Raw genomic sequence first — 11,812 nt, 5'->3', positions numbered from 1 at the left:
TTCTAAATAAAAGCTGTCCATACATAGCAAATTAATTGGCAACTATTTAAGTGATGAATTATGAAAGGAAAAATAACAAAAGTTTACTGTGTTGGCATAAACTGATACAAGCAAAAATAACACAAAATGTGACAGATTTGATTCAAACAAATTGTGATGAAATTTATTTAATATCAGGTACGTGATTACGTGATTGATTGTAATACTGATAATGGAAATTATTTGTGTGATTATTACAGATGCTATTGTTATTAAACATTTAATAAAAAAAGATGTTAGATAAAAAAAGATCATCCCACGTAGGAACATATGGAGTGTTTGCTGCCCTCGAGTGGTCGAAGTGTGAAACTGCAACACTATAATACATTTGTCACTAATGAACTGTGTTAATACACACAATCAATGTCAACGTCAGTGTCAGGCAGAGAAGCCAAGATGATTTTGTATGTTGTCGACTGATCTGCTCATCTGTACTCTGTCTCCCTCTAGTGGTTCCTTTCACTCCAAACTCATACATAACTAACATAAACAGACATACTGTGAGTATTAACATTCAGGACTATAGATGATCTGATGAGTGTTGGTTTATAAATGGTAATCCACGTATTTATTTTTCACCAAGGAACAGATCAGTGAAGAGTCTCTCCGTGTTTGACTGCTCAGCTCTGGCCTACATGCTGCAGATGTCTGAGGTTCTGGATGAGTTGGACTTGCATCAGAGCGGGGACGACTGAGATTGATTCCAGCTGTGAGAAACCGCAGAAAGGCTGTGTAAAGTCCAGATATGATTCACACTGTCAAAGCGTGAGTGATGGAGGAAGGTGGAGGTGTGGAGAGATCAGCTGTGTCCTGATGATCAGACAGGTTGAAACAGCACCATCAGCTGGTGGGTGGAGAGCACCTGACTGGGCCGAGTCACTGGGAGGTGGAGTGGAAAACAGAGGTTTATCCAGCAGTGACTGCCGCCTTCTCCAAATAACCAACTTTGTCTTTTTCATTTCCACCGGTGCCACTGGTGTCCTTCCTCTCTGCAGTGGCCCAGGGATCCATGGCCCTTTGCAGCATGTAGTCGCCCCCTCTCTGCCCGTTTCAGCTATTCTGTCCATTAAAGCCACGAAAAAGGCCCAAAAATGACTCTGAAAACAGAAAGCTTGATTCCAAGGGTGCATTGTAAGTAGTAAATGGAGGACAAAATAAATTACTCACAGAAGCACAAAGAAAAAGACTTTCTCTCTGTGGTTTTCTTTGTCTCACGTGTTCTGAAAGAGTGCTGTTGTCACCTCATATTGTTTGAAAGTCTTTTGAACTGTGACATCACAACAGGGCTCAACTTCTTGACTCACACGCTGATGTCTTTGCCGTCATGTTGCTGATTTATCAAAATAACAGAACTTTTGTTCATGTAACGTGAGGTTGTTTGCTGAAGAAAGACAAAGGACTCAGTCCCACCCTTCTATCACAGCTTATCATCATCTGCTTAATCATGATAATTTTGACAATATTATTTCAGCAAAAAGGCTCCAACAACTGTAAACGTTTGTTTATTGTTTTTATTTGGTATATTGCAGCATCAGAACTCGTGTTGCATCAGACTCCACTGTTATTCACTGAGAGTTTGTTGTCATAGTAAACATAAAGGCTCAGAGATAAAAATCTAACTTAGAACAAGTTTGAAAATGTTTTTGTTGTAACATTGACTTTTACCGCTTGGTGGAGGCCCTTTCTGGGTGGAGAGATGTAGCTACAACCTCAAGAGCTGGTGTTTGTTACGAGACTGTACATGTGTGACAGACAGTATACAGAAGACCTGCAGCTCTGTGGTTACTAAACGCTGTACAATACAGTGTTTCCTCCAAGTAATCCTAAAATGTCAACCAGCAGTCAGTCAGGAGTCCCTGAGCAGATGCTTCAGCTACTTAACATGCATTCATTAAAAAAAAAACTATAAAACTTTAAGTCAAACAACCTCACACACCCCACGCAGACATAAGAAGGTTGATTGTTGGAAACAGCTTCCTGTTTTTGATGCTTTTCCAATACTAACAATTAACTGAAATACAAACTTATGGCTTTTAGTGTGTTGTAACTTTCTTAAGGATTATATGCAACTTTAGGCGAGCCAGAAATCTGTTTAATGATTTCATAACTGTACTTCTTCTCCTGAGTATGACCAGAGACCTGAGAGTTGTATTACTCCTCTAACTGTGCCACCACGCTGCGCAGTCTGTCCACCAGCACTGTAGAAGAGAGACAGACACATTATAGACATCATCATCAAAATAATTCATCAGGTGTCATACAGGCTGATTTCAGTCGATATCGATATATATCACAATATAAATCAATCACTATTTCTGTCAGGCTGAGAGGTTCATTTTTACTCACACAGTTAATTTAGGTTTAAATATTGTTAATTTCTTCTGTCAGAAGTTGAACATGACAAATGCATTGTACAGCATCATACAACTGTATTTCAAATGAATAAAATGGGCATATAATATAATAAGATCTTAAATCTGACCAATCAGAAAAGCATTTGTGATTGTCATCATTTGTGATGTCACTGGTTGTTAGGTTAGGTTGTTCGCAGCACATGCTCGCGTCAGACTGTGAAGTCTTTCAACACAGTCTGCAGTGCACGCTACTCTGGTTACTGTGTGTAACTACAGTATCTCCACACTACTGAATTTCTCAGACCCATCTTCTCATGTCCTGCTTTTGTGCCTTGGGCTGTGTCTTCTTTCTAGCACTGTTGTTCGAGTTAACATTTTCTCTTGTGTTGCTTCCTCTCTCTGGCGTACTGATGTGTCTGACTGCCAGCTGCTTCTTCTACTCTGTGCTGCGTGTCAGCCTATCCTGACGTGGCTGTAACTCTTTTCCGGTTCTTTATTGTTTTATCACCTGACCCTACAGCCATGTCTGCAGCTCACCTGTGGTGCAGCTGAATAATGCAGTGAGGCTGCTGCTTCAGGTTCCCAGGTGGCACAGTGTCAGTCAGCTGTTTGTGTCCTCTGGTGTTTGTACATGTGAGTTTCTAATTTTGTGTGTCGCCTGGATGAGTGTAAGAACAGATCACAGAGGCTTCAACAGCCCGAGGAAGAGCAGCTCTCTGCATCCCTTTTACATTTCCATGGAACCTCTGTGAGTCTGAAATAAAGTAACTGTAACTCACTTCCAGCAGATGGTCTCTTGAAGCTCTCATAGGCCCGACAGGCGTTGATCAGATTCCCCAGTTGTTCAGGACAGTCTTCAGGGAGCGGCTCCTGAAATTTCTCCTCGCACACTTTCTGCTGGATATCCTTGACTGATAAACCTGGTAGAAAAGTGAGAACACATTATGAACAGAACCGCTTAGAGTGATCATGCTTACAGACACAGAGACCGTACGCTGATGACAGACTGATGGTTGTACATTCAGTCACTCAAACATCTAGTGAGAGTACATCGCATACATACACTATATTACCAAAAGTATTCGCTCACCTGCCTTTACTCATTCTATGAACTGAAGTGCCATCCCATTCCTAACTCATAGAATTCAATATGATGTCGGTCCACCTTTTGCAGCTATTACAGCTTCAACTCTTCTGGGAAGACTGTCCACAAGGTTGAGGAGAGTGTTTATAGGAATTTTTGACCATTCTTCCAAAAGCGCATTGGTGAGGTCACACACTGATGTTGGTCGAGAAGGCCTGGCTCTCAGTCTCCGCTCTAATTCATCCCAAAGGTGTTCTATCGGGTTCAGGTCAGGACTCTGTGCAGGCCAGTCAAGTTCATCCACACCAGACTCTGTCATCCACGTCTTTATGGACCTTGCTTTGTGCACTGGTGCACAGTCATGTTGGAAGAGGAAGGGGCCCGCTCCAAACTGTTCCCACAAGGTTGGGAGCATGGAATTGTCCAAAATGTTTTGGTATCCTGAAGCATTCAATGTTCCTTTCACTGGAACTAAGGGGCCAAGCCCAGCTCCTGAAAAACAACCCCATACCATAATTCCTCCTCCACCAAATTTCACAGTTGGCACAATGCAATCTGAAATGTACCGTTCTCCTGGCAACCTCCAAACCCAGACTCGTCCATCAGATTGCCAGATGGAAAAGCGTGATTCATCACTCCAGAGAACGCGTCTCCGCTGCTCTAGAGGCCAGTGACGGCGTGCTTTACACCATTGCATCCGACGCCTTGCATTGCACTTGGTGATGTGTGGCTTGGCTGCAGCTGCTCGGCCATGGAAACCCATTCCATGAAGCTCTCTGCGTACTGTACTTGGGCTAATCTGAAGGTCACATGAAGTTTGTAGCTCTCTAGCAATTGACTGTGCAGAAAGTCGGCGACCTCTTTGCACTATGCGCTTCAGCATCCGCTGACCCCTCTCCGTCACTTTACGTGGCCTACCACTTCGTGGCTGAGTTGCTGTTGTTCCCAAACGCTTCCATTTTGTTATAATAGAGCTGACAGTTGACTGTGGAATATTTAGGAGCGAGGAAATTTCACGACTGGATTTGTTGCACAAGTGGCATCCTATGACAGTTCCACGCTGGAATTCACTGAGCTCCTGAGAGCGGCCCATTCTTTCACAAATGTCTTGTTTCACAGTCTGCATGCCTGAGTGCTTGAATTTATACACCTGGGGCCAGGCCAAGTGATTAGAACACCTGATTCTGATCATTTGAATGGGTGAGCAAATACTTTTGGTAATATAGTGTACGTGACACTCTGGGTAGTTAGGATTGAGACTCAAATAGCACAAACAACATCTTCAATACAGGTTTAACATCATCTGTAACTTCTCTCAGTTTGATCCTCATTCTAATCTTTGGTGTTTTCAGTGTTTGGGTAAATGTTGGATTTTTGCCGATTGCGCCCACGTTAAAGAAAGTGAACTGCTCTCATTCGGCCTTCCTCAAAAAAATTCATGTAGTTGTATTCATTACGGTTTATAAAATACTGTCAAACAGAAAACACGAGTTCTTGAAAATAAACCTGTTAAAACGAGCTAGTCATTGTTAAATCAAGTCACTCGGAGTGCAGTTTCAACTACGTGACTTCATGCTGACAGCGGCTGCTGTTCTGTGTGGAAGATGAAACTTTTCACAGCTGCCTGAAGTCTGAACAGAAGGTTTCCAGCTGGATGTTGATCTGTGTGTTGTGCAGATACACACCTGCAAAAGGCTTCTTACAGGTGGCAATTTCCCACAGGACGATTCCAAAGCTGAAAGACAGGAGGTTTGTTACAGGTTTGTTACATCTATATAAATACCTGATGGTATAAAAGAACATCTATGACCCTGAAGATCATTTTAAACATCAGATGAAGTCGTGGTTCATCTCTGACCTGTACATCTCACAGTCCTTGCTGTAAGGGTGGTTGATGTTCTTGAGGACCTCAGGACTGTAGTAGCACAGGGACTCGAACTCTTTGTCCTTCGTCGACTTCTTTGTTGACTTTTTCAGCGATGTTTCTGTTTTCGCCAGCTCAAAACCTCCTAGCTGATTAAAAATAAATCAACAATGTCAATATTTCATTCCTATTGACCAAATCCGGCCACTCGACGGACCGTGAGCGCTCCCAGCATGCACTGCTCTCAGTACCTTGACTATGTAGCCTTCAGCCACAAGGAACTTGTAGCTGTTGATGCATCCATGCACCTTGGATTTTTCTTCTGTCTGGTGCAGCCTGAGAGACAACAATGATAATCATGACTGTAGTTCCTTCTGCCATAAACAATCAATCATAGAGAACAATATTAATATTAACTTTAATATTTTTATCTCTCAAACTGCCAAAAATGCATTTTTACATTCAACAGCAGTGTCTCTTCCCAGGAATCATTTTTTATGCATCTGCACAAATAAGCTCCTCCCCCTTCCTCTCTGTGTTTCATCATCTTTCATTCATCATTCAAATTCACCAGTGAAACAGACATAAATACACACAGACACAGATATAAATAATCACTGGCATGACTCACCGGTAGAGTCCTTTCGCTGCGTCCAGACACATGCGAGCCTTCCTGGTCCAGGACAGCTCCTCGTGCTCAGAGTCCAGGACCTGACGGAGACTTCCCTTCTCACAGTACTCCATGATGATGAGGAACTGAGAACTGGGTCCTACAGGCAGTCACAAGGCCACATCACGTCACTCTCACTGTAAAGGTGGATTGTTCCTGATGCTCTGATGACTCTGGTGCTGCACTTCACTCACCCTCCTCCTGGACACAGATTCCAAACATTCGCAGGATGTTGGGCGACTCAAACCGCTTCATGGTTTCAGTTTCCTTTTTGAAAACAGACTTAATCTGCCTGCACACAGACGATATGTTAACATTCGCAGTTATTATGGGACAGTTGCAGGAAGTCTCACAGGGAGACACAAGTGCAAAATGAAGATTGAGCTCAATATTTAACTTGCAGAGATGGAAAAATGAATCAGATCTTTACTTAAGTATAAAAGTAGAAATACTACAGTGTATAAATACTCCTGCATGAAAAATATAACTTAAAATGACAAAAGTATACAAATCAATAAGTAATTACGCAGAAAGGCCCATTTCATTATATTATTGGATTATAATTATTGTTGCATTAGTGTGTTTGACATTTTCATGTTAATTTTAGTTACTTTATACTTGCTTGTGAATTAACCTCCAGAGATCAATACTATTTTTGTCCCAATCAGAAATATCAAGTCATAAATTACTCATAGACAATATTTTGTAGTTTTTATATCAACCTTTACTAAACTTCTTAAATGAATGTACTGAAGTAAAAAGTACCAGTAGCAGAAAATAAATACTGTTTTACTTTGTTTTTATGTGGCGGACCCTGCCACCTTTCTAAATTCAAACAATGTTCTGGGACATTATTTTCCTCTGAGAACAGCTTGTTTATTCACTTACAGTAAAAGTTTGTATTATTACCTCAATAATATTGTAAATATTAATATTTTAAATTTTCTCTAAAACTTCATACTGTAGTGCCTCTTTAAATAAACCAGATTAAAACATTTTAACATTTACAAGAGATCAGAGTCGTTTTCTTCAGCGTTGTTTCAGGAGAAACAAAGTGAACAAAATGTTAAAGATTTTGGGCTTCAGTCTGAGTCTTGAGTCAAAGTTCTGCTTGAACAGAAGCTGTTTGTACAACTTGTCATCCGACTTAGTTGGAAAGCAAAAAAAAAGGACATCCAGCAGCTTAAATGTGACAGTAAACTACGTCAGACTGTTGGTCAAACCCTCGTCTCCCTCATCTTCTGGACATCAGATGCAGCACTTGATTGATGGTTTTTCAATGAAGATGAGTTAGTGTTAATATGTAACTCAATGTAAAGCATGCAAAAACAAAAAAGTTCCTGTATTTTAATTTGCTGTCCTGAAACGTGCTACACACCCTGAGCTGGTGTTCAGGTCAGTGTATCTCTTGATGGCCACCGGGAAGCCATGGTACTCTCCTCTGTACACCTCTGAGGTCGACGTGGTCATGAAGGGCTCTTTGGGAAGTTCGTACTTGAGCTCCTCCGGTTTGATCATCTTGATGCCTTCATCAGTGACTTTGGGCTTATTCACTGTAAATCAAATGGGCATAAGTTATCTTTTAGTTTTCTGCTTTGAACCATGTAACTGTTGTCATGTTTGTTTTGGCCACTGGGGGGCAGCCAACACTTTTTATACTGTATATCAGATTATTTAAAGCTGATATAAACAATTGCTTATTTCCACATCCATCAGTTACATGACGAACTCCTGAGAGACGGATGCTAAATGCTCCACTGTGAGCCTGTTCATACCTGTTTTATCATCAGTTCTCATTCACACCTGGAATAAATGTGCCCACTTATAATCATTGTATAGAAATAAACCCACCAGGTCGACAGCTACTTCCACCTCCACAGCTCAGTGATACATTCCCAGTAATATCAGAGTTTGGTATATGACGTGTTTTCATGTACTCACTGGTCTCCAAGAGTTTTTGCACGCTGATTTGGAGTTCTTCGAATGCTCTCTGTTGGCTCTCCATGTGTTCGACGAGCACTGAGGAACAAAAGCAACCAAACACTTGATCCTGGCGCTGACACAACGCACATCTCAGTTGTATTGTCCGACCGCCAAACTTCCTCTGACTCACTCTTGTTTGCTTTCCCCTACTCTGAGGCTCTCTGTCAAAACAAAACAGGGGGATAGTTGCTGATCAGCTGCAGCGTGTGATGCTGAAAACTGTTCCTCACTACTCAGTAGTCTGCAGCTTGTTCATGAAGTTTGGAACTGAGGTGACAACAACTCAGCTCATGACCCCAAAGCTCCTCTTGTGGGAACTGAAAAGACATCAGAACTACAGCTCGTAGCTTGTAAACAGCTTTGATTTCAACATCCACATTGTAAATATGACTTGACCAGCTGCTGGAATAACAAGCTGGCATTGTACATTTTTTTGCCAAAAACAGATACATGAAATCTCTACACTTTATCGTATCATATCAACGTTTTCTCTTATTATGGGGAGGAGGACGGTCAGTGCTGATACCTATGGGAAAGATGGCTGCTCAGGAAGAGACCACTGTTCAAGACTACTTCAAAGTGTTTAAGAAACACAGGTCATTTTAATGAGATGTCAGGACTTTTTCCAGTGCCTAAACCTATTCACACACAGAATATCACCATCGCAGAATAATGAAATGTTGTCAAGCTGAAATGTGCAGAATCATGACGTCTCTAAACACTCACAGATCTTCAGCTCCTTGTCGTCCTCCCTCCTGTCTTCCTCGTCTTGTCGCTCTCTGGTGGTCTGTTTGAACACGTCGATCAGCAGGTTCCCCTGCTCCACCTGCAGGGCTCCAGACAGGACCTGGAAGGCGTCATTGAGACGCTCATTCAGACTGTTGAAGTCGTCCCCGTAGCTGCTGCATTTAAGGATGCGCTTCACCCACTTGGCCGTAGTAAATTTTGTGATGAGCTTCTGGGCTGATTCCAGAGTGATGGAGAGTTCCTTGAGAGCTTTTTCTACGTCATCCGATATCTGCTCTTTCTTTTTGATGGACCCCACCAGATCCCCCAGGGCTCTGACTCGCTCAGAAACACGCTGACAGCGCTTCATGTTGGCCTTCACAGTCTCCACCAGGGTGTAGATCTGTGAGGCGATGGACAGGATGGGCTCTATGTAGTCCATGACCAGCTGGGGGGACAGAGAGGCAAATCAAGTTGGACTTGTGGTACAAGAATTGCAGAAAAGACTTCACTTTTCTTTCTATCATACAGTAACACTGATCAGCCACCACATTCAAACCACTGACAGGGGATGTAAAAAACCAATGATCATCTCATTACAATGGAATGTTGTGCAGAGAAATCTTGTTTCCTTGCATTGTTGTGGATGCCACTCGACATACCAGCAGATCTTAAGAGCTCTGTGGAAGTACAGCCCTTCATGGCTATGGCTGCCCATGATAGCAGTGGTCCTGTGAGCAGGACTCAGGAACTGCTCAGGAACACAACACAGAGCCCAAGACGCCCGAGGCCTCCACATTCCCCAGCAAGATCAAGTATCTGTGGGACCTGCAGAACAAGTCTGATCCATGGGGACCCCACCGCCCAACAAACACTACAAACGTCCCAGTGCCAGACGCCACAGAACGCCCAGAGGTCTTATCAACACGATGTGATGAACTAGATGAGATGACACTTTGAAATAACATCATGAAAAGGTAATCAAGTTGTAAGTTAGCTACATTAACTAGCAGTTATTGTGAATATACACTGTGATATAAGCTGCCTCTGGATCAGCACCACAACCACAGTAAAATACAGAAAGAACAGAAAGGATTTAAAGACACAAGGATTCTAGGAAGAATTTTCTTGGTGACTCTTGACAGATGTAAAAATGTAAAATAATGGCTGTCAGGACAGGACAGGACGGCTCCACTGTTATTATCAGCAGCTCTGTACTGAGCTGTGACGCTGAGCTCATGTTCTGTGAAGTTATCTGCAGAGAAGATTTCCCACAGGAACGTCTCCTCACATCCAGGTCGTAAATCAACTTCACTTTTCTTGGTTGGTCCAAAAGATTTAAAAGATCACAAAAGTCACCAGGAGTCTTCAAAGCTGAGTGCAGTCAAACTTTACTTACCCACAAGCACAAGATCAGACACAGACAAAATCCGAGAACAAAACGAACTGACCTGAGGTTCTAAGCATTGAGCACCCTCTTTTAAACCCAGAAAACTGGGAGTGTCTTCCTATGGCCTCATGGTCTCAACCAGTACCTACTCTTCTTTATTTCTGCTGACAAGGGACTTGAAGTAGCTCTTCACCTCGCTTTGGTTTTGTTAAAGTAGGTGCGTTTCCTCTATCTGCACGACAACATGTGAGAAAAATCATGATGATTTCAAGTCTAGCATGAGAAACTATGAAAACATGTACTTTATGAAGTCATGCTTCTTCATGCATGTAGTGCTGATAATTCACGTACCTCAGCATGAATCAAAGTACTGAGTTAAATTTAGCATTCATTAATGACTCTTCTGCAGTTTTTTTTAAAGCCACATTTATAGATAACAAATATGTGTTGATTTCTTGTTTGTAAGTACTTCTCAGACACATAAAATTTGATCTTCTGGTAAATCTTTATTTAATCTGTACAGTTTGTTTTTTCCTTGATATGAGCAGGAGAACTCCTTCAACACACAGCAGGTTAATTGTCGCTTTCCGCTGTCCTGCAGGAAACACCATGCCTTTGTCCTGCTGTCACTTTTCATACATCAAACCTGAGGGTATGTCATTGAGTTAAATGTTTCTCTTTGGCAGAACTCCAAAACAACGATACAGTAAAGCCTGTTGTAGAGAGATATGAGCTGCTGTGTTGAACTTGCAGCAGACTCACAAACAGAGCAGTTTACTGTGGACGTGACGAAAGAAGAAACATAAAGATGACTCACCTGTGATCAGTGAAAGCTTCTTGTCTGAGCTGAATAACTGAAATTCTGTGTTCTTTGTGTGTGCTGAGCAAAAATGAAACTGGCTGTATGACCTGAGCTCCTCCTCCCTCTGCTGCTCGACGCTTCCTCTTCCTCTCCTTCCCCCCTCTGAGTGTTACTCATGCTCTGCTGACACACCCAGGATTTATGTTTCTTGTCCTTGAAGCAGAAGCGTAACTCACTGCTAGGGTGAAAAGTGCAGGGCAGATTGATGATCTGTCAGGATTTATCTGAAACACCCGTCGTCAACCCAGGTCAACTACAAACGCAGCTCAAATCACAGCAAATGTTTTCACTGAAAGATTAGTTTATTAAGATGTTGTCAGATTTATACTGTGTGTTTACGTTTCAATCATAAAAGATGCATGTTAAATAAGTAAGTATAAGTTTTAAAGCAGGATCTAAAATACCTCTCTGTAACTTCATATCTGTTTTATAAATCTCAAATCAACCTAAACTGACGGCTCCTGTCTTCTGACTTCCCCTCAGGTAACGCAGCACAAAAGAGGGTTTGGTCAGGAGTAACCACAGCGACGGTCGAGGTGACTGAAACCAGATGACATGTGTTATTTAGTAGACTAAATATTGTCAAGTCAAACACAATTCTGTGTGGTTCACGCTGCTTGTGGTTCATAATGTGGAACTATTGTGTTCTAAACTCACATCATGTATTCTATATTCAGATTGTACAGCTGCAGTTTCTCAGCTCTGAAGTCCAACTCCTCCCATCTGAGAGAGCTGGAGCTGAGCTACAACAGCTGGCATGATTCAAGAGTGAAGCTGCTGTGTGAATTTCTCCAGAGTCCACACTGCAGATTGTAAATTCTGAGGTCAGTTCACTGACAC

The 11,812-nt window shown here is 42.1% G+C and overlaps 1 protein-coding gene across 1 annotated transcript; it reads right to left on the bottom strand.

Annotated features, from left to right (window-relative positions):
• Window positions 1-1,532: 1,532 nt before the first annotated feature.
• Window positions 1,533-11,080, bottom strand: LOC119025140 (mixed lineage kinase domain-like protein). The gene is made up of 11 exons (XM_037108518.1): window positions 10,928-11,080; window positions 8,721-9,168; window positions 7,953-8,030; window positions 7,390-7,564; window positions 6,206-6,303; window positions 5,973-6,111; window positions 5,593-5,677; window positions 5,336-5,490; window positions 5,163-5,212; window positions 3,173-3,313; window positions 1,533-2,237 (listed from the first exon to the last, which is right to left on the bottom strand). The coding sequence occupies exons 2-11, from the start codon at window positions 9,160-9,162 to the stop codon at window positions 2,191-2,193; spliced, it is 1,410 nt and encodes a 469-aa protein (XP_036964413.1). The 5' UTR covers window positions 9,163-9,168; window positions 10,928-11,080; the 3' UTR covers window positions 1,533-2,190.
• Between the last annotated feature and the right edge of the window lie 732 nt (window positions 11,081-11,812).

Source organism: Acanthopagrus latus, chromosome 8 (assembly GCF_904848185.1).
Source record: "Acanthopagrus latus isolate v.2019 chromosome 8, fAcaLat1.1, whole genome shotgun sequence".
NCBI classification, from domain to species: domain Eukaryota; kingdom Metazoa; phylum Chordata; class Actinopteri; order Spariformes; family Sparidae; genus Acanthopagrus; species Acanthopagrus latus.
This window is presented reverse-complemented; position numbering and strand designations above follow the sequence as displayed.